Below are 22,971 nucleotides of genomic sequence, written 5' to 3'. Positions count from 1 at the left end.
CACCAGAGCGCGAGGGCTACCAACCGGAGGACACAGACTGCATGCTCCCCGGCTTTCAGATCCTTCGAAGCATCCTAAGCACGGGGATGCAGCAAGCACCCGGCTGGTGGGATGCTCATACGGAGTGGGTGCCCTTGCACCTGCGTGAGCGAGAGCACGGCTCTGGGCTCCCACGGGGAGGGAGCCTTCCCTCTCTTCCCCAGAGGAGTGGAAGATGGTATCAGCCCAGCTCTCCTCCCCTTCCTCTTACGCAATTCAGCATGTAGGGAGTGACGATTTTTTTTTTTTTTTTTGTTCCCTTCTCTCAGGGAGTTGGTTTTCACTTCCTGCACTCTGTGTGCCTTTGTCTCCGCTGGACGCAGCTGAAGGCACACCTGAGGGCTGAAGGCACGGGGCGGGAGGACGAGGGGGACACCCCGCTCCCAGCATCGGTTTCACCTGAGACCGCCCAGGTGGGGAGCTGAGAGTGCATGCCTGGGGATGAGTTGCAGGGTGGGGGGACATGTTGGCCACCCCGGGGCGAGCAGGGACCCAGAGCGTGGCCTCAGCCACATGCTCTGGGTCCCCGCTCGCCTCAGGGTGGCATGCACCTGGACACCGTCCCTCCTAGCTTCATCTATCTTCTTTCTTCCTTTAGGAAAGGATAAAGGTCTTGAGGAGGTGAGGATCAGGGCACCAAGATGGCCAGGAGTCCAGGTCCGTGGCTTGTGCTCTGGGTCTGCTTGGTGCTGGCGGTGAACTTGGGCAAAGGGCAGGAGGGAAAACCCTTTGGTGAAATGTGCCTGGAGGACTTTACGGCAGGGATGCCGGATTTTGTGCTGGATACAGATGCCTCCGTCCAGAATGGAGCCACCTTCTTGTCATCCCCCATGGTCCATCGGAGCAGGGACTGCATGAGAGCCTGCTGTAAGGACCCCACTTGTAACCTGGCTCTTGTGGAGCAGGTCCCGGGCACGGAAGACGACCGGATCCAGGGCTGCTTTCTCCTCAACTGCCTCTATGAGCAGGCTTTCGTCTGCAGGTTTGCCAGGAAGATTGGCTTTCTCAACTTCTTGAGGAAAGAAGTGTACGATTCCTACCAGGCAATGCAGGATCATGGATCTAGTGGTAAGGTGCCCATAATGGATCTGTGCAAACCGGGGCTGGAAGAGCACTAATGGCCATTGGTGCCAGCTCCTCCAGCCATCATTTGTGCAGCTGTGCTGCCAAATGGTCGGGATAAAGCAGTGTTAAAGATGGGGTTTCTGTATGTCCCTCTGCTGCAAAGGTTTTCCCTAACTTTGATGAATTCACTTAATATCTGTGCCTCTATTAGTAAATAGAGATGTAATCATTCTTTAACCTATTTGAAGTGGGGGGAGCAAGTGTTTACCAAATGCAGGCTGAGTTTTGGATACTTGACAAAGTAGAGAAAAAGGTATTGTTTTTCTTCTCCCTCCTCCCAGGCCTTTGAGGTTGGAAAGCGAAATCCTCTAAAAATCTACACATCACCCCGTTTTAAAGGGCTGCATTAATCTCTTAATTGCTCAGGGGCTGGAGGCAGGACGCAATCCACTTACCTTTCATTTTGGCACAGCCTGAATCTTGTGAGCACCAGCCCGGATGGTGAGGTGTTTCGGTATCACCCTGCTTGTTGGGGCTGGTCCTTGCTGCTGGGGGAGGGAGAGGGAGCAGCTGGGGGGAGAGGCTGATTAGAAAACTCCCCCTTTGGAGCTGGGTTTCTCTTCTCCAGTCCCTGGTTCCTGCTCTGAAAGATTGCACCGAGATCCAGAAATCCAGGTAGAAAACAAACTAATCTGGAGCTGGCCACCTACCACATACTCTGCAGTCTCCAGAGAAGTGTTCAGAAAAGCTGAAAACACGGCAATTTCTCCTTCTTCCATGTTTTGTAGGAAGCCTAAAGAGGCTGGGACATCTCTAGCCTGGCTGGGTCTTAGGCAACCATAACCAGTTTCTTATATGTTGATATCTGGGCAGGGCTGTTAGGGGATATCTGTGCGGGCAGTCCTCCTCGTGCCCCCTCCCAGCCCACCCGTGATGGGGAAGAAAAGGATCTGTGAAGATGATGAGGGGAGCGTCCAGGTGGGCGCATGGGTTTGGGCTCGATCGCGTGAGCCAAATAGGTCTTTGATCTTCTACTGGGATGTGCCAGCCTGTAAGCCTTGTAGGTGCAGGAGGTGTGAAATGGCACCAAACCCCACACCGACCACTTTTGTCCATCCTAAGTAGCAGTGCAGGGGTTTGGGAGCAGGGCACAGCTCCTCTGGAGCAGCCCTTGGGTGTCCCTGGTTTGAGCCACAATGTGGCAGAAGTGCTTCTCCTGTCCTCCGTCCCTCCTAGTTGCTTCCCACCGCATTTTAGGGCCTTCTTGTAAATCTCTGTCTCACTGTTGCAGTAGTTGTCCTGTGTCTCCGTTCCAGGCTCAAAATCCTTTCCACGGGAGCTGCAGTTAGCAAGGAACTAGGCCCACATCTCCAGGACTGGAGGTGGCATGCTGGCAGCTGTCTGAACTCCTACATGCTTTGTTGTAGGAGGAAAAGGGAATGCATCATCTCCAGTACATCCTGATTTCACAAGATTAGATTAAAATACAGTGTACTGTTGAGCAATTCAGTCTCTTTACCTCCATGGACCAGCACCCCACAGGAGGAGACCACAACCCCCTCCTCCCTGTGCTGGCCACAGGGCCTGGCATCGCACGCGTGCGTGTCTCTAGAAAGTGTCCCTGTGTCACCAAGCTCCCTGTGCCACCCGCAGTGCAGTGTTTGCCACACCACGGCACCTAGCTAGAGCACCCCAGCCACCCATACGCAGGTGCTGCCTTGCAAACCATCCGTAATGCTACTTTCACAGATGCTGAGATGGCTGCGGTGGAGCCAGAAAAGCCAGGAGGGTTTATCAGGGAGAAGTGAAAAACATGCCAGAAATGCTGCTAGGGAAACTCTGCCTGCTGAGGCGGGCATGCCTCTCCTCATTCACGTGGGGCTTGTGCCATGATACCGCTGCGGGTGTAGGAAGGGCTCACTCCCTTTTACACCCCGTGTTTGCACGCTCGGAGGGTGCGGGGTGGCGGGCAGGTCTCCAGCCGTAGCGACAGGCACTGGGAAGCTCGTTACTTCATGTTTGGGTCAGGCTGCAACGTTCATGCTGTGCTTTCACGGGAAATGCGTTTCCCTCCTCTTCTGAAATCTTTAGGCATTGGCTTTTGACTGATACCAACAGCTTTCCAAATCACCTTGAATGACATCAGAGGACTGGCAGGGAAAGAGACGAAGTATTATTACTATTTATTAATCCAGAGCTGAAAAGAAGTTATTTTACTGGAGAAATACCAGATAATAACAAGGACTAAATCAGACCATAGGAGCTGGGCCCTCCTCTCATCACAGAAGTTGATGAGACACTTAAGAATTCAGAACTCCATTTTGGGTTCAGATCCAAACCAAAAAAAAAAAAAATCCAAACCAAACCCCCAAGCCCCTCCAGTCGCGATGCTGGGTCCATGCAGGAGGAACGGGCCTGTCCGGGCAGGAAGGCCGTCTCCTGGCTGCCGCCAAGGGGGAGAAGGGAAGGGTGCGAAGGGGTGGGAGGCCAAATGAAGGAGCCCCCGGGCGCTGAGCGCGTCCACCTGGCAGCGTAAGGAAGCTCTACGGCGTTTTTCCTTCCGGACCTTTGGAGGATGCCTGAAGAGGCCAGGTGAACCAAGTGTTAAGGAAACCATTTTCGGCATGTCAGGTTTTCCTCACAAATGTTTATAGACAAAAAATCTTGGCCCAGGTTTTGCACTGGAGACAAAGCTGTCTAGTCTTCCCGCTGTTGTACTGTATCGCTGTTAAAACGTGAAGCTCTGTGGCTGCTCTGGAGCCCAGGTTATTGTCAGCCCCCTGAGACCAGGCTCCAAAGGTCTGCAGGGAGATTATATGCTGCTTTGTCATCCATCCCTTTCATTTATGTGCTGCTGTCAGGTGTCCTAGGAGCCTTTAGGGTATGCCCATGTGGCAATCTTCAGCCGTCCTCTGCAATAATGAGGATTAAAAGAATGTTTTTTCTAGTGAATAGTGAAATACATATCTAGTGATCCCAGTGGGGGACATTAAACAAAAAAGCCACACATTGCAAGACCCACAGTACTACCAGAGGGAGCAGACATGTCGAATTAAGAGGTTTATATCTGTTCAGGAGGAGACTAGATAACACTTGAAAGAGAGAGCGCAGCTGGGGGCTGCTGAATGGGCAAATTTAATCTTGAAGTGTTTCCTGAGCCTGATGGAAGTAGCTGAAAGCTGGGAGAGTGTTATGGGGGAAACACTGTGTAGGCTTACACACTCTTGCTCTTGCTCGAGCATCCACTGCGAGACTTGGACACAGGGAGAGAGGCACCCTTGCTCTTACCCACTGCAGCCACTCTCACTGTTTTATGACTTCAGAAAAACCTGTGGCTACAGGCAACAATGAACACAGCTGAAATCTAGCTTCTGCAGATCATCTGACTATATTTTCAGTATTTTGGAGAACAAGAGCTTCTGAGTCCTGTATAAGCTGGTGGCGACAGCTTGGCTCTGTCTCTTGCCTGTTCCAGCTAACATAGAGCCCAAAGTCTCTGATGTTATTGTTAAGAGGCACTATCCTCTTAAATGATTCCCCAACCTGAACTTTGGTGCGAGTTTTCTGCCTGGCTCATGCGGGAGGGGCAGGATCACCATGCACTTTATTGGTAATAATGGAGCTCAGTGTTTAAGTAACTACCCTGAGCTTACTCTGGTCTAGGCAAACCAGTTCTGGGTGTGAAACTGGAAAATAACCTCCCTGAACCTTTGTCCGTTTCTTGAACTGAACCTTTTGTGGTGGTTGTGAAATGCTCGGTGACACTCTCCTCCTGTTGAATTCAGGGCTTGTGAGTGGGAGACAGGAAGCGCTGGGGAACCCACAGAGTTCAGGATGCGTCTGCTCCTGCCTCACCATGGGGAGAGATTTGCAGGTTAAAACTTTGGTAGTGCATTCAAAAAAGGAGAGCTCCCCAAGTTTGAAGCCCTTCTGTCTTCAAACATTTGGTCCCCCACTGGTTTCCATTCTGTGGACACAGTGCAACTGAGTGGTGCTGGGATCCCGTCCGGGGCTGAGACGGATCCGGTCAGTGGTGTGCCCTTGGCTGACACTGCTCAGCTCTGAGCCAGCTGCTCATCCTCCAGCACCCAGCTCAGGCCAGGACAGGGAGAATTCCACGTTCAGTACCCGCATCACAGATTCAGAGGCTAATGTATACTGGCAGGACCCTCGGAGACCAGCCAGTCCAGCTCCTGGCTCAGAGCAGGCGATGAGAAACTTCCACTCACTGTGAAGCTACTGTTTCTCATGCAGCGTTTACTGAAGTGCCACATGTCGTGGCTCTGGAGCTAAGGAGATTGGAGTAACAAACCGATCTTTGCAAAAATGGTACAAAGACCGATGGGACACTCTTTCCCTTTGCCTGCTAAAGCAAATCAGACTGGTTTCCCACACCCTCAGGAAGGATGGAAGGAGCCCAAGGCAGTAGCAGATTGCATTAATCTGAAAATATAATCCTTTCAGTCGTGCTGAAAGTTGTGTTTTAGAGAGGTTAGGTTGACCTGCTGTGTGCACCTCTTACAAACCACTATAGAAACCTCTAGAAATTAATGCTGAGAGCTGCTTGGCTCCGCATGAGTTGTCCAAAAACTGTATGGCTTTATTGTGACTGTGTTTGCTGCCCAGCCAGGATGAATCCCTACAGAAAGATCCTGTATTTCTCTTTCTCCAGGCAATGTGTTGCATTGCCTTGTTCCCTTCTCCCGCTCCTCAGGCAAATTAACACTGTGGCAGCAGCATCTCCCTTCCTTACCTTTGCCTGCAACTATGGAGAGTTTTCTAGTGTCGATGGGCAAGATTTGAATGAACCCTCCCTGAAAGCTGTTCACTTTTGAATGACTTCCCTCGAAGCAAGGTTGGAGCAAAACTTTAGTGTTTGTGGGGAGAGCCGCGCTGCCGCCTGCCCCTGCCCACTTACTTTTGCAGCAGGGAGGTTCAGCTGGCTCCTGATGCTTGACATCTCCGAGGTTGCGTGTCTCGTGGATGCTGGAATTTGGGTGGCCTCAATTCTGCTCCTGTCTCTACTACCGGTCTGCCCAGTGGCTTTTGTCCCCAGCGAGGTCCTTCCCTTTGCAGTGCCTCAGTGTCCCCAGCGCAAGCCGCACTCATCTCGTTTGGAAGCTGCTCCTGCCAGTGCACACAACAGCGGGGTGTAAGAACCCCTCGGTGACCATGAGGAAGCTTTCTGGCTCTTTCCAATGGCAAACTCAAATCATTCTGAGGTACTTCCAAGCATTGCTTTATAGTCTCACGTACTCAGGGTGTACCTGCATCAGCGCTGGAATGGAGGAAATCTGGTTTTCTGTGAATTTGTGTCTCGAGGGCGAGAGCTGATATTTGAACTCCAAAAGAGAAATACCCAAACTGAGAGTTTTGCGAGTGCTTTCTGCTGCAGGATTTCACTGGTGCCTGCATGTTCGCGTAGCAAGGTCCCTAATGGGGTCTTTCTCCCCACCTAGATGCTTATTTTTGCAGGCCTCACAGGAATTTAATATCTTTTAGATTCCTATTTCCCTATCAACTTTGGTTCAAGTTTTACTCATTGTTAGAGGTGAAGCCAGATAAACCACTGACTGCATAAGCCTTAAAATTAGATGAAATTTTTAAAAAAGCAAAAAAAACCCCCAACCCCAGGGACTGAGGCATGAATACACTGTGAGCCATATACATTTGTTTTTAAGCATTTTGGATTTACTCTATCAAGCTTTTCTCCAGGATCATAAAGAATCATACAATGATCATAGAATCATAAAATGGTTTGGGTTGGAAGGGATCTTAAAGATCATCTAGTTCCAACCCCCCCTGCCATGGCCAGGGACACCCTCTGCTAGACCAGGTTGCCCAAAGCTCCATCCAACCTAGCCTTGAACACTTCCAGGGAGGGGGCAGCCACAGCTTCTCTGGGCAACCTGTTCCAGTGCCTCACCACCTCAACAGGGAAGAATTTCTTCCTAATACCTAATCTAAATCTAGCCTCTTTCAGTTTAAAACCATTACCCCTTGTCTTATCACTCCATGCCCTTGTAAACAGTCGCTCTCCAGCTTTCAGTTTTCCCCTTTCAAGTACTTCCCCTTCTGATTTATAAATGGAAGCTGAAGTTGTCACTTAATGATGTAACTCCAGGAGCATGTGCTCCACATTAAGGAGCACAACACAGAGCAGCATCATAAAGCTTTAATCTCCCTGTTAATTACAGAGTTTTGCAGCAGAAACTTTCCATAGTCAAAAGAGCATTATAGCAAAGGTAACTTTCATTTTTCAAACAGACTTTCAGAGCAAAACAAACTGAATGGAGAATCTCCCTTCTACAAGCAGTGTGCTGATACTGTGGCTCAGTCAGCACTCGGTTATGAAGCTCAGGTGGAGAACAGTCACGTTGCCACTGAAGGCTTCATATACTCGGTGTAGCAGAAATACTCCAAAGTCACTGAGCTTTCAGACGTCCTAAGGAGAAAAGGGAGAGACTTGCAAATGAAGTCCTTCATTTCTAGTGGGAGTTCCTCCTTGGCAGTTACCACACATAAACAAGTACTCTGTTTTTCTGGAGGTGAGGAGGGTTAGGGAATTTGGCTCATCATAGGTGGGATCTGGAGAAGTTGCTGGGCCCATTGATCAGAACCCAGCAATCTGCAACCCAAAGTAACTAAATTGACCTGTGGAGAAACGTTTGGCCTACAATTTTATTTTTTTTAAGCGTACATGCTTAAAAATGTCAAGAAAAAATATTATTTGGAGTTCTTGTGAGTTAATGATCATGCTCTGTGTTGCTGAAGAACTGATCTTCCCCTTGTGCAATCGCACCCATCACTGCGCTCACCCTGGCAGGAGAGTGGCAGGGAGCAGGCTGCATTTCTCCCTGGCAAGCTCATGGCATTTGCCTGGGAGGAACAGCAGGAACGTGTCCCCTTTCCAGAGCTTGTACAAGGTGGCTGTGGGGCTGTTTTTCCTTGTTTGGTTTTGAAGGTGTTGCCAGCTCCAGTCATTGTTTTGGCCTCCGAATGCTCCCGTGGCCCTTGGAAAGACCTGTTGAAGATAAAGCAAAACTCCATTTATTTGTTTTACCAGCCCTGCTCAAAATCAAGAGGTGCCAGGCTCACTCGACCCAGCTTGGTGTCTTTCAGCAGACTTTGTGCCTGACTGAGACAGGACCCATCATTCTGGCATGCAGCCCTGAGTAAGGAGCAGCAGGGAGGTGTGCCTCACCCAAAGGCAAGAGGACAGCAGGGTGGGCATCTCTGCCTGTGATGCCGGTGTCACCTTCCTGGCCTCCTTCAGTTCAGCTGGGTGTTCCTCTGCATGTTTTGGTGGTTGGATCAAGCTCAACGATATCAGCTTGATCTCGTATTGTTCCCACCCAATACTTACATGAAAACATGGAATAAAAGATAAAACCGGTGGCAGATTGCAGAGATCACAGAGACCGGTGCAATAAACATAACCAGAAGCCCTGCAGCTGCACCAGCTAGAAGTGACTGACCTCTTACACAGTAAAACTGCAGCCCCATCAGCCCGGCGCGAGGGAGGTGAGCTGCAGGGCTGCAGCTGGGGAGCAGGCTGCCCAGGAACCCCAGAGGGCTGGCACCCACATACCCTCCCCGATTCTGCAGCCCAGCAGGCTGAGCACAATGCTTGAACGTGTGAACAAGGGGAGGTTTATTTCACTCTCTGGTGGCAGCAGCATTTGTAAGAACAGGATAGAATGAGTATGTCTTCATTTGGGAAAAGATACTAGAAAAGAGAAGATTCTGGGTGGATTTGTGGTAACTGATCTGGAATACGTGTTGCATAGCCCTCTATCATACTGAATTTTGTGATGAAAGAACTAAAAAGTAGCTTGTTTTAAATGTCAGTTTTGTTTGTGTATTAAAGGTTGCTTCAGTAGGCTCTAGCAAAAGTCAACAGGTGGGACCTGAATCCAGAAACACTCAAACAGGAAATTAGGAGCAGGTCTACAACAGTGAAAGTAATTAGCTGATGGAGTAGTTTTCCAAGGAGTTTGGCACTAATCCTCTTCTTCAGTCACAGTTGATGTAACAGAGTAATGGTAGAGTGATTTACATCTTAACTTATAAATGACAATCGATGTCTTTACAAAAGACTCAGGTTGAACTTGAACATTGAGTCTTGGACTTGGACAGGTGCTACCAGGTGGAGATTTATGGGCTGAGCTATGCAGGAAGCCCGCGATCAGAGGCATTCAGGCTGAAAGGAGTTATGAGTCAGGCTTGCGGTGTCATTGTATAGGCTGTTCTTGCTGGCACAGGCAGGGGTCAGTTTTCATTTCTTACAGTCTGGAAAAGTGTTTAATGGATTGTGGAGACTGCTGGTAAGCTAATCCGTGGAATGGCACGAAAATAATGATCTCATGAATGGCATTTGTGTGCTTTTTTTAAGGCGTGCATGTCAGAGAGTGGGGTGGAAGATGAGGTGGAGGAGGGATATTTTCCATCCAAATCCTGCATTGCATAGCTCTGGTTAAGTACACTAACACGGTGCTTAGAGATGGTGGTAGGAATGATGAGAGTCAGTTCCACATTCTTCAACGCCCACATCAGGTCATCTCCCCAAGTGGAAGGTGGAGATTGGTCCGTGCTGTTTTGCAAGGATGTGGTCCAAGCACAATGGCTGTAGCCACAGGGACACCCTCCCACAGTGGTTCCTGTGGGCAGAAGTGGCCAGGAAGCCAACTGGCTCCAAGGCACTGCCAGAGTGGGTCGCGGAGTTACTAAATTAGTGAGGTTGGTAATAACGGTATTGATTGCCTGCTGCTTGTTCAGGCTGCAAGAAGCACAGCTGTATAAAAGTGGTTGAAGTCTGTATTGATGTAGACTGGAAGAATCCCCTTCCCCTGTAATGGAAACAAGAACTGGACCCTTCAGCCTCTTACCCAAGCCTTACTCTGCATTCCTTCTGCAGATGACCATCCTCCAATAGCCCGCACTGGCATGGACATGAGGGTGCAGCCAGGGGAGCTGGTGATACTGAGAGGCACAGAGAGCACGGATGACCACGGGATAGTCAGCTATGACTGGAAACAGGTCCTTGGCAACCCCTCTGTGGAGATGAAGGTAGGGAGCTGCAGAAAGGAAGCAGCTTGTTCAGTGTCATCTGTAGTCTGCATTAGGTTGGGCTCTCACAGCCACTGACTTAGAGTTCACCTTGTCCTTCCCTCCTCGAGCCAATCCACCCAGAAACCTGTTCCCAAAAGCTGCAGAGCACTCCTCATGGTTGCCCCCACCCTCTCGCACACTACTGGGACATGGAATTTCTTGGCCTCATCAGGTCTCAGGCTCCCTGCACCAGGACGCCATCTCAAACCTTCCTGCGCAACACCTGATCTGCCTGGGTGGGAGCACCCATGAGGGCAGCAGCTTCAGTGCAAGAGCTGCCTCTGCTCCCAAGCTCCTGTAGTTCAGTGAGTTTGGTAGCAGAGGTGCTTCTTTGGTGCTTCTCCTCCTCCGGCTCTGAATAATCCGGACTCTGACTCTGCTTCTGTTCTCCTGGGGCTTTTCCTGGACTTTGTCTCTCTTTAGGGCATGGGTTCATTCTCCTGTTTTATCTGAGCTGGAGCAGAAGTCATGTCTCCTGACTGGCTCCAAGATCTCTGGGGTGTTAACAATTACTGTCTTATAGATGTTAAATGTGAATTGTGGCTTTAGAAGAGCAAATGATTACTGTTAAACTTCTGCAAAATGCTCTGGAAAGCCTTGGAGCTCATATGGAGCTCTTGTGGCACTTTTTGGAAGAACTAGCAAATGAGTGCATCAGGCCTACAGCTGATTTTGAAGATCAGCAATGACTAGCTCTAGGGTACTGAGGGGGCTTGAGGAAATCTGGAAGTGCTTCTTTCCTTTTCCCTTCTCCCCAGCCCAACCAAAGCAACTTTTAGGGGAAAAAAAAAAAAAAGAAAGCATCCTCTAGTATTTCTAGTATTACACTGTGTTAACTACTTTAAGATGATATATGGCACCACTGTGTTGTCGAAACCTAAACAAAAAGACAGATAGCATGGAAATGGAGGCCCAATATTGTTAGCAAATAAAGGGAAAAAGGTTGTGTTGATAATATCACAGGTTTCTATTCTGACAAAATAATTCACTCTCTTTTAGAAACCTCTTGGCAGGCAAAGAAATAGGCACTCATTTCCATCTCGGAAACTAAATATATTTTTCATATTCAAAATGAAAGACTATATATTTCTTAAATACACCTAGCTTATTCCTTGTGTGTTAAGTAAATTATTCATAATGGGGTTTATTTTTTAAAAAGTAAAATAAAAACTGCAAGTATTTCAGTCCTCTCCAAAGATTTTTATTTTCCCTTGTGCCTTCACAATGTCCCAAAATACGAAATATCTAATTAAGCTTGTGGTATTCTTTCTCTCTGCTATTCCAGCTGGGTACCAGCCCATGGATTTGGGAGGGATTGTATAGCACTGAGACATTTTTAATGCCAGATATCTGCTTGGGGGTTTCCAGTCAAGCTTCTTTCTTCCTAATGCAGGAACATGGGCCTTGCATGGCTTCACTCACTCCCTCATTAGAGTTCCTTTCTTCTGCATAAGTCTTTCTTTTGCATTCTCAGAAACACGAAGAAGATAAGGTAGAAATCTCCAACCTGCAGGTGGGGACTTACGTCTTCCAGCTTACTGTCACGGACACTGCACAACAGCAGGACTTCACCAACATCACCATCATGGTGCTGAACTCTGAGCAGACTGAAGGTGAGTCTGAGCCCACAGATGTCTAGCTGGAGTCCCCAAGCCTGGGTGCTGCTTGGGCATTACTGGTGCTCTTCTCAGACCAGTAGATGGGAAAAGAGCACAATCAAGAGACTGGACTTGCATGTCAACTTTTCCCAGTAAAAGCCTGCACCTGACCAGGAGTCATTCACAGTGGTCTATGTTAGGATTTTTGCATCCTCTTGTAGAGGACGTGGCGTGCGATAACCCCACCGCCTCCGCATGTCATTGCCCTCTGCTGGGTGATGCCAGAGTGGCTGAACCCCGGGGTGCAGCTGAGGGTGTAAGACAGGAGAACCCAAGAGGTCTTGTTGACTTCATGGTTTTGCTGTGAAGGCCCTAATTCCCTTGAGCCGTGGCATAGGTGGAGCCCTCTGCATGACATTCAAAGTGTCCCTGGCTTTATTTATATGTTTTACTTTAATGGCCTTGTTTAATGATCAAAATGTTCAGCATTACAAGTGCATTAGGAGCAAGGAGTTCTTAGACAAATGGTTGAGTAGTAGCTAAGCAGGGAATTTCTCCTTCTACCACAGGTATCATAAAAATACAAGAACAGCTATGTCAGGTGATGCTAATGGTCTGTCCAAAATCCAGTACAGTGCATCCAACAGTGTCCAGAGGCTGATACTTTGGAAGGAGTACAAGAACATGACATGCTGTCAGTAAATCCCTACAATGCTTGGCTAGTGCCCAAGGAATTTGCGGCTGGGAGATTTTTTTAAGCAGAAGATGGTGTCTTTGTGTTTAGTAGCCATGGATGAATCCTTTTTTGACTTCGTGTAATCTTTGCACAGCAGCAACATCCTGAAGCAAGGAGTATCACAGCTTAACTATGTGCTGTGTGAAGCAGCAGCTCCTTTTGTTTTTTATGGATGTGGCACCTTCTAATTTGATTTTGTGACCCTGGCTTTCATATTAGGAAATATATACCATGACTCCCTACTTGATGCCACTCAAGATTTTATAAATCTTTCAGACAAGTGTCCACATTGCTGATGAACTTTCCTTTGAAAGAGCTAACCAGAGCCTTTTATGTTAATTTTCTTGATAGAGCATTGTTTGACGCCTAAGAAGGTGGGTTGGTGTCGGGGATCTTTTCCACGTTGGTTTTACAACCCGAGCCTTCAGCAATGTGAGGAGTTCACTTTTGGTGGCTGCAAGCCCAACAAGAATAACTATTTACGAGAAGAGGAGTGTAAACTTGCCTGCAAGAATGTTAGAGGTGAGTCTGCTTTGAAAATCATCCCCCCTCTTTCTCATAGGATTGGGATGACCCTGTGGGAATGTACTGTAGATTCTTGACTGGCAGCTGGTTAGAGCCTGGAGAGCTGAGGACACCAGGATAATCATGGATGGAGGGTCCTAGTCTTACGCTACCAACATGTCTGACCCAGCTCCTGGAGCGCTGCTCCCTGGTCTGTTCCTGGGGTGCCTCTGGCTGCAGAAACACTCAGCGAATCTTCGTGTCACATCTGAAACCTAAATTCAGAGGGTAGCATTGTTCTGTGTGGAAGCCAGAAGGGCTTCACTCCCAAAATGAAATTACTCTTCTCCCTTGGCACCCTCTTAGCCAAGTCTGAGAATGACTTAGCGCTGCCTCAGATAAATGGGCTGAGCCTCTGCCAGGCCCTTTGTGGCACACAGCTTAAGGAGGAAGCAAAAGCCTTGGAAAACAAAGACCATTTGGGCGCAATCTAGCTAGTGGTGGGAAGGTCCCCTGTCTCCAGGCCTGCCTCATGTGGGTGCTACTCATCTGGGGGGTCTCTGGGTGGTAGACATCCATATTTCCCCTCCCTAACCCCTACAGGGCTTGCTTCTGGAAAATATGCACCACTTAGGTGAGATGAAGGCAATATAAACCTGATCTTGAGCTGACAAAATGATTTGGTGGTAAATTTATTTTATTTTTCCCCTTGTCTCTTCAGGTTCTGTTGGTGGGCGACAACAGCCAGGTAAGCCTCCTGTACCACGGTGTTAATCCTGCTGTGAGCTCAGGCTTAGCGCCTCACGTCCATTCCTGTGGCTTTTGATTAGCACTCAGTCAGCGTGGAAAGTGAGGCACTGGAGACTAATTTCTTTACTAAGCCTTTCACTTTTTATGTCATAGGATAATGCAGGTTGGGAATTACCTCTGGAGGTCATCTGGTCCAACCCACTACTCAAAGCTGGGCCAGCTTTGAGTCACATTGGGTTGCTCAGGACTGCAACCAGTCCAGTTTGGGGATCTCTGATGAAGGAGATTTTACACTTTCTCTGGACAACCTGTGCCAGTGTTTGATGATCCTCATTATAATTTTTCCCTTATATCGAATCACTTTCCCTTATAGCAACTTATGTCTGCTGCTGCTCATCCTATTACTGTGCACCTCCAAAATGAGTCTGACTCTGCCTTTTCCATAACCTCACACCAGGTCTTGAGCTCCAGCCCCTTGCTGAGTCTCTGCTGGATTCACTCTAGTATGCCAATGTCTTTAGTGCACTGGGGAGCTCAGAACTGGGCACAGTACTCAGCACTTGGGACCACCTCTGGAGCAGAGGGGAATGACCGCTCTTCTCTGTTGGCTCTCACAGCCCAGTGTGCAGGTTTCAGTTTGGCTTTCCTAATTTAATCCCCCATGCTTGGGCAATGTCTCCATATTCTTCCTGACTAGCTCATTCTTGCTTCCACCTTCTGTGTACTTCTTTTTGGAGAGGAAACATGGCTGTTCCCAGAGAAATTTTTCATTTATAAACAAGAAGGTTTTTTTTCTTTTTTTTTTTTTTTTTTTTTTTTTTGAGTCCAGGGTGGCACTGAAGAGAGACCTTAACCAATCTGTCTTGTTTCTTGTTTGCCAGCCCTGTCAGCAGCTTTTAAGTCCTACATAAAGCATCTGTGTGGCAGGGAGAAAGAATGAGTTTTAATGAGCTCTCTGAACTGTTTCTGATGCAGTGTGCAATGGGAACTGTCAGTCCCCCTTCTTCAGATGCAAGGATGGCTGCTGCATTGATGCCTATCTGGAGTGCGATGAAACTCTCGACTGCGCTGATGGATCGGATGAGATGTATTGTGAACAATGTAAGTACTTCAAATTCTGGCTTAGACAACTTAGTATCTGCCCAGGGACGAATGCAATGTAAGTTACAGTTGTTGACTCAGTGCTTTCTGGTGCCTTCTGTTCTTATCTCCTGACCCTGCATTACTTCTTTCCACAGTATTATATTTGCTGGTTCTGCCATCTCCCATATCTCTGCTGACTGCAAGAGGTGTTTCCTGCCTCTTAAATACTCTTCGACTCTCATCTCTGCACCTGTCTGTAAGACTCCAGAGGCTGTCGTCCCTTCCCTTTCCAATATTTTTCTCACTGAATGACCTTACCTGCTCTCCTAGAGTAGGGAGATGGGAAGTGAAACCATGATTTCTCCCAGTCTGTCCCTTAACATTCTCATGTTATGCTAATGCAAATGAGCGAGCTGCCCAGGTCTGTAATCCATCCTTCCTCCCTCCCTCTCTCTTTTCTGACAGAATTCCCATAATCTCTTTCCTATATGTGGGTCTTTTGTTGCCTTTTTAGGTTGCAAGCATATTGCCCTTTCTTACATCCTACACTAGTGCTCTTTCATACTTCTTAAAACCTGGAGTGATAGCAGTTTCCCTGTACTTCTCAATGGAAAAAAAAAAACCTAGGAGAGCAGCCTTTGTTTTCCTTAGTTTTGTCTCTGTATTTGTGGAACAGAAACCAGGAATAGTTTCTCGTTATTACATTTTATTTTTTCCATGTTCCCCTCATAGCTTTGAGATATCCAAGAACCTCAAATTATATATCCCTTTCCCTGGCTTGTGATAGCAAAGGAATGTGCAGGAAAGCCCTGTCTGCCCGTGTCTGCATGGATGGCGTCATTTCTTTTGTATTCAACTGGTGAGAGAAGTTTTAACGTGAAATGTTTCTCTCACAGATGCTCGTGAGTTCAATAGACTGCAGAAAATCAATGTCACACATAAGCAAGGTACGTACCATCCAGAGCACCTGGCTGACATTTACCAGCTTTTGGGTTTTTCTTCAGTTTGTTGTTTCATGGTAAAACTGCTTCCCTGTCTAATTCCAAAACCAGGTGTAGCATCTGGGTAGTGCCTGTACTAAAAATGAGCAAGGGCCTATTCTCTGACCTTGAGGACAGCTGTTTATAGCAGGCTTTCACTCTCCTGCCTAAAATTTTTCCACCCAAGCAGGTCTCATGCATATTGTCTGTTGGGCACAGTACCTGACCTGTACAAAACCTTGAAGCACTTTTTTGGAAATAGTGCAAACCAAAGCAGTGTGGGGGACACAACAGTGGGATAATATGAGTAGTCATATGCGTGTGCTCGATCCCATACCTTTGCTTTGTTTGTACTAGTGTAGACAGTGGCATTACCACTGGGCTGAAAGAGTATATCCCAAGTCAGCTTAAATGCAGTTTGCTTGTAGAGAAGACCTGAGCTGAACTGTAGTTTCTGTGTGTCCAGGCTCTTCATGTGTCCTTCTGCCTCCCAGGGACAGGTCATTTCTGCAGGTGATTGAATTCAAGGTCTAGCACGACTGCACGCTCTGATGTCCCTTTTTCCACCTTGCTAGTCGGGTTTATGAGCAGGTGGAAGCTCACCTTGGCAATGCCAATTTGAGCAGTTCGCAACTGGGCAGTGGGGACCCAAGAGCCCCTGGTCTGGCTGTGGATCCCCTCTGTCACGGTGCTTGTGCTCTTCTGTTGTGAGCAGAAAATGTTGCTGCTCTGGGAACACACTGCTTGGGCTAGAGCACCTCTCCCTTGCTTTTCCAGGTCACTGTGTGGACTTGCCTGATACTGGACAGTGCACTGAGAGCATCCCCCGCTGGTACTATAACCCATTCTCTGAGAAATGTGACCCCTTCACCTATGGGGGCTGTGGTGGCAACAACAACAACTTTGAAGACGAGGAAGAGTGCATGAAATCATGTTCAGGCATCACAAGTAAGCAGACATAGTGAGGGCAGGAGTTTTACTGATCAAACTATGAAAATCACTCCAGATTAAATTCTGTGGTCCCAAAGAGGCAGTGACTTGGGAGCCTTCAGTCAAAGCAGCTCTGCTCTCAAACCCTGGCCATGCCTCACAGTGTTCTTCAAGCTGATGGCTTACAGGGAACAGTGTGTATCTACAGCGTCTTTCTTCAATGCAGCCTGTCATTTCTCAGAGCTGGAGAACATTTGGGGTGCTGATGTTGAAAAAGGGACAGAGGAGGATGACAAAACTAACCAGACACATGGGCCTCTCTAAAAAGAATCTAACTTTCTAGCTTGGCTCCAGTTCTCCCCAAGTGGGAGGGGAAAAACTAAGAAAATGCTCAGTGGCACATATTAGGAGAAGTTTTAAACAAATGGGAGGGAAAGGTTTATACTGTAGAGCTCTGTATGTGTTGCTGTGGAGGCCAACAGCTGAAACAGGAGGAATTCTGCCAAACAGTATCTGTTAGCAGGCAAACTGTTGCTGCTTTTCTGAAGTGCCACCCTCAGCTACACTGTGCCTTCCAGCCTGCCCTGAAACCTCAGTACCATGGCTGCCAAGAGGGATGCTGTATGCATTCAGTCACTTCAGAGCACTGGAAATATGTTCCTCAAAACCCTATCTTATTCCTTGTTCCCAACCTTCTTTGTAAAACTTTTTTCTCCCTCTCTGCTCCCAATTCAGAAGCAGATGCCATTGGCCGGAGATGGGAATCATTTGAGTCCCAAAGTGCTATCTTAAGTGAGTAACAGTTTTTCCTACAGATCTTGCTTGTTGCTTTTACCCTGTCCTGAAAAATATTTTGTGTTTCCTTACAAATAATAGCCTTCTCTCCCACCCTGCTTTTGAAGCTGAGGGAGCAATGTGGGATTTGTGGGATACTAGCAGTGGAAAGAGATGCTTCTCTGCATCTGTGGTCCAATTTCTCCTTTGTGACTCAGTAGCTCATATCAGAGACTCCTGATTTTCCTTCAGTCATCTTGCATGAATGTTTCACTGTTCAACATCAAAAAATGGCAAGTAAAAGTCTTCCTAAGGGCCAAGTTCATATAAGAGCCACTAACAACTTCAAGAAAGAAGGCACAGATGGGTATGTGAATAAAGGTGGGTGCTAGACTGTGGAGAAATCTGGTGACCCTATACCTCTCTACAACTGCAAAGAACACCATTGAATTACAAGTTCTTAAAAGAATATCACCTTAAGGTTGGTGTCCTTTCACCACAGAGCTGTAAGGCCTCTTTCTTCAGTAGAGAACTCCTGAAATTATACACTTCTATTCTTCAACCCTAGAGACTGATTTAATCTTCAGGTTCACACCAGTTCTCAAACGCACAGATGATGCAGGACTTTGGTTGGCTGTAGAAGACTGTGCTCACAGCACTGCTACAAGCTTTATCCCCACAAACTCAGCCTGTCCACCATAGCTCACTCCGACAGCATTATCCCACCCAGGACGTGCTTTCTGCAACCACCCCTTGGTGGCCTCCCTGTTAACATATGAAGCAAAGCCAGTGTTGCAGAAGGGCTGGATATTCATAGGGGTGTCAAATGGCCAAGCTTGCCGAAGCCACCGATTAGCCTTTAGAGGGCGTGGTGCATCTGAGAAATGATGGGAACCATCGTTTGGGAGAGACAGGCTGGCTATACCCTGGCCATACCCTTATGCCATGCAATTGCCGCCTTTCTTCCTTGCCCAGTTGTGCAGTGACCGCTCTGCTGTCAGGCCTGCTAATGCCCACCTCTTCTCTTTGCCAGCACAGCTTCTGCAGCAGCTTTTGTGATTGCTTCTTCCTGACTGCTCCTGCTGCATCAGAGCTCATGCACCAGCCCTTCTAACATGTTCATGTGTTCTCCACAGGTTCCTTTGAGATAGTGATTGCCGTGCTCCTCGGGATCTGCATCATGGTGGTCCTGGCAATCATTGGCTACTTTTTCCTGAAGAATAGGAAGAAGAACAGCCGCCGCCGTGAGCCAACCACTGCTACCAACTCAACCCTCTCCACCACAGAGGACACTGAGCATCTGTTTTACAGCAGTGTCACCAAACCAGTCTGACCTACAGCCTCTCTCTCTCCAGCCCAGCACTCGGGCATTCCCCAAAACTTCTGGAGTTCTGTTTTTAGACACAGGCCTGTGCCTGAAGGACTCTTTCTCTTTGAAGAAATTTGTAGCATCAGGCCAAGATCTAGCCATGATTTGGCACTACTACTGTTTGTGATTGTCTTGGCTAAATGGGTGCTCTGGAAAGTGAGGATCTGGGAGCATTTTGATGCTCGCTGATGTCTATCCCTTCCTAACCTCAAACAATCCAGTGAAACTCTGAATTACATCTTTCTTCCTGCTCAAACCCGGAGCACAACTCCGCTCAACTTACTGAAGGACCCTGGGACTGCATCTGTGTAGCATTCACATTGGTGAAAGGTGCAAGCTCACCAGAGCCAGCAATTTTTTGTTTGCAGTGCCACTTTCTTCCACCCAACCTCGTATTTTCCTCCTTTTCCCCCAGTCCTCTGTAAGGCGGCCCTGCCTCCCAGCAGTCCTCCTGGTCTTAGTGAGACTCTTGAGATTCACGTAACCATCCAGACCTGTTCCAAGGGCTCTGTGACACTCTCCAGTGGTTGCTGTTTTCAAGATGGAAGGAAACAGAAATACCTGCTTTAATCACTAGGCTTTGCTTTTTAACAGAAAAGCACACCTAGATTTTTTTCTGCCTGGCTGCCATGTTACAGCCTCCTATGTACACTACGTGTCCACCATTTTCTCTCTGTGAGTTGCCCTGATTGCTTTTCCAGTGTTCAGTCCAAACCCAAACGTATTGAGAAAATATCTATTTATTCTCAAAGGAAAGGAAATGCCCCTACTTTTCCTGCTGATGGTGAGGGGAGGGTGGAAGGACCCAGCTCCCTTGCAGTTGGACCTTTGCTGCAGCTTTGATGTTACTGCGCTGTCCTCCGAGCACGCAGCCTAACCTGAGTCCCTGGCATCTCCCAGAGCACAGGAGTGGGCTGGATACCACTGGCTAATGTCCCTGGGCTTCCTCACTCCTGCTGGCCTGTCCCTCCCGGTGCAAGATGAGCCCAGCCCCGGGAGGTCCAGAGCTCATCCCTGGCCCCATGGCCATCCCCGCTTCGGCAAGGTTCTGTGTGTTCCCCTGTAGGCTGTTTGCAGTGAGGTGCTTCCCAGATCTGTACTGCTGCATCTCTGTTGTCCAGGCTTGTACCTCTGGGAGCTGAGGACTTTTGCAGGGGACAGAAGCTGCTATTTCTGAAGTGCCTGGTACACTTTGTTGGCTGTGGGGTTGGCACCGATCCCCAAACTTCCAGTGCGTGCTGCTCTTGGAAAACTGCTGTGAAGAGAGAGGAAATCGGTACGTGTGTGCTTGCATATGTGTGTGTGTGTGTGTGTGTGTGTGCGTGCATGTGTGTACAAAGCATCAATCTATGTACAGACTTTAGTTTAAATGCTTGGACCCTTTCAGGGTCGAGGGCAGACTGGCTCTGGAAGGCTCTGGTGAAGCCATGCCCAGCTCTGGGCATGGTTCAGGTCCTCTCAAGTGCAGCTCCAGGAGAGCTGCCTTGTTGGGCCGTTGCCTGGGCTGGAAAGGCGCACGGCCGCCTGCAGCCTGCTGGCAATCTGACTGCATGCTTCTCCCCATCACAGGCATCTGCCTCAGTGTCCCTGGGGCTGGTCAGATTCCTCCATGGCTTTTCATGATCTGTCTCGTATCATTTCTTCCATCTCTTTGTTTTCCCCACAGCCTATCATGGCCTATGCAATAAACTTAACATCTTGATTTTTCTGTGTGTGCGTGTGCACACTCACAGTGATAATAAACAGGAATTGTTTGTCTTATCTGGCTTGGGAGTGGTGTCTGAGAAGCAGTGACCCGCAGAGGGGGCAGGTACCGTTCCCATGCCTGCTATCTCGCACCCTTTCATCTGCCCAGACTGCGGTAGCTCAGGGGAGAGCGCTCGGGTGTTGCTGCAGCAGCAGCGGTCCCATGGCTTGGGGAGGGCTGGGAGGGGGGGATGCAACATCTGTGGATACCTGGAGAAGCAGCTACTGGCTGAGGTGTGCTGGGAGTGAGATCATTACCCACTAAGTCACCTGGAGAGCAAGGCAGGGTGTTACCTGAAACTGGGTTCTAGCTGGTCAGACTGGTTTGGGGTTTGGGTCTGAAACCAAAAGCAGACACTTCTTAAAACAGGAGTTGTAGCTGTGTCTCCAGGCTGGTGATCGCTCATGCACTGCAATGTAAGGTTAGCTGAATGTAAATTTGGCTAATGGGCAATGGATATGTATGGAAACCAGGTGAACCCGCCCCAGCATCACCGACCTGGCAGCACTGAGCCTCCAAACACTGCTCTACAGCGGGAAGGCTTTCTCCCCCACGCTCTGCTCTGGGCTGCGGTGTTTGCTCTGTCACTACCACCTCTCCCTTCCCTCACTCTACCCCAGCTCTCCCGTCCTGATGTTTCCAGCTACTTAATGCCTATGTTATCACCCATGTCTCCAGAAGAGCTGCCCCAGGAGCAGCTCTCAGCTGAGCCGTGCTCTGTTCGGCCGATGGGGTCACCAGTCCTGGCACGGTGCGGGTAACCCCTGGCACGTGAGTGCCATTTGAAATGACGGCTGCTTCTCTTGATAGTCTCCAAAGAGAGAAACTGACGTGTATTAGAGTATTTTCCACTTAAAGCACATATCTGTATCTCCTGGCTAGACGTGGCCCTAGTGGAGTCTGCAGGTCCTGCCAGAGCCCTCCCCTTTGCTTTGCAGCTCACCAAGCACTTTCTCCTTCAGCCCAAAAGCTAGAGGGGAGTGAGAGGGGGTGCAGGGGCAGGTGAAGGGGCCAGACCCTGCTCCCGCTTGGCAGCCGGCAGGCACTCTCCGCTGCAAGGGAGCTGCTGCTCCCGCTGCTCCCGGGCGTGGGGGGGGACGGGGGCTGTGAGGAGTGCCACCATTTTGGCACAACACGACCCAGGGAGGCTCAGACGCGCAGCTGGCACCGGAGCCAGGCAGCGATGGCCGTGCCACATGCCCACACCTGTAACCGTGCACGCCGGGCGTCTGCATTCCCCACGTTTTACCATGCGGTGTCACTCAGGCTGCGTCAGCAGCTCCTGCCTGAGGTGGCTGGGGAAAGGCCCTGCACCCCTGCACCCCCCGGACCCCCCGGGCCTCCCACCCGCCTTCAGCCTCAGCACCCCCTCTGCCGCCCCCTGCCAGAAACCAGGGTTTCTGCTCTCAGGAAAATCCGGGCTCTTTAAAACGGGTTTGTTTTTCAGACAGGAACAGGAGTCCATATTTTGAAACTTTCTGCAAAATAAAAATTCCCCTCCTCAAAAAACAGAATTGAAGACTGCCTCACTGTCAGCTGATTAACAAACATAGTTTTCAGTGAAAACTGAGCCGCCTTGTTGTTTCACTGGCTGTACCTGACGGTGAGCACACTATTCCCCCCAGCTACACCCAAAACTAAGCAGTTATGTGAAGTGTGGGTCATTTTTGGGCAGAGCTGCTCCTCCTGGCACAGAGCTCCCCAGCGCGGCCCCTCCAGAGCCCACCTCCCCAGCACAGCCACTCTGTGGTGCAGGAGGGTCCTGGGGGTCTGGAGCTGGCCCCTAGTCCTTGCAGTGGGTGCAGGCAAAGCATCCCCACAGAGGTCAGTGTTTTTTGAGGGGGTTGTTTGTATGGTTTACAGAGCCAGGCTCCTGCCAAGCCCCGGGAGCTGCTGCCCGCTGTGCTGCTCCGCCAAGGGACGTCTGCTGCCTCTTCATAAGCACCCAGTCTGGTTTGGTGGTGGCCTCCACCTCTGCAGAAGGAAGCCTCTCATCCCTTCCTGACCAGCAAAGCATTTGACCCACCTTGCTCTGACCGTCAGGAAGGAGGGCTTGCCCGAGCTGTTGGCTGAGTTAATCCCAGCGGGCTGGAGGAGATCTCGCAGGCTTTGCGTGGCTGTGGGGCTGGAGGCAGAAGCATTAGCTCACAGCTAAATATCAGGCATCTCCGGCTTCCCCATGGCACAATGGCTCTGCAAATAAACACAGCAGCTGCCCCGGCACAAGAAGGGATGACTCCACAGTGACAGGCCTGAATGTTGTCCCTTGCACAAAAGCCACAGTG

The 22,971-nt window shown here is 49.2% G+C and overlaps 1 protein-coding gene across 1 annotated transcript; it reads left to right on the top strand.

Annotated features, from left to right (window-relative positions):
- The first annotated feature begins 287 nt into the window (after window positions 1-287).
- Window positions 288-20,700, top strand: SPINT1 (serine peptidase inhibitor, Kunitz type 1). Its single transcript, XM_075754488.1, has 11 exons — window positions 288-452; window positions 638-1,107; window positions 10,022-10,173; window positions 11,690-11,828; window positions 12,901-13,071; window positions 13,775-13,801; window positions 14,779-14,904; window positions 15,783-15,833; window positions 16,644-16,814; window positions 17,532-17,588; window positions 18,707-20,700. Exons 2-11 carry the CDS (start codon window positions 681-683, stop codon window positions 18,901-18,903), a joined length of 1,518 nt encoding a protein of 505 aa, XP_075610603.1. The 5' UTR covers window positions 288-452; window positions 638-680; the 3' UTR covers window positions 18,904-20,700.
- The last annotated feature ends 2,271 nt before the right edge of the window (window positions 20,701-22,971 follow it).

The sequence above is a fragment of the Balearica regulorum genome, chromosome 5 (assembly GCF_011004875.1).
Source record: "Balearica regulorum gibbericeps isolate bBalReg1 chromosome 5, bBalReg1.pri, whole genome shotgun sequence".
In the NCBI taxonomy this organism is placed as follows: Eukaryota; Metazoa; Chordata; class Aves; order Gruiformes; family Gruidae; genus Balearica; species Balearica regulorum.
Note: the sequence above shows the minus strand (reverse complement) of the source record. Positions and strands in the feature narration are given on the sequence as shown.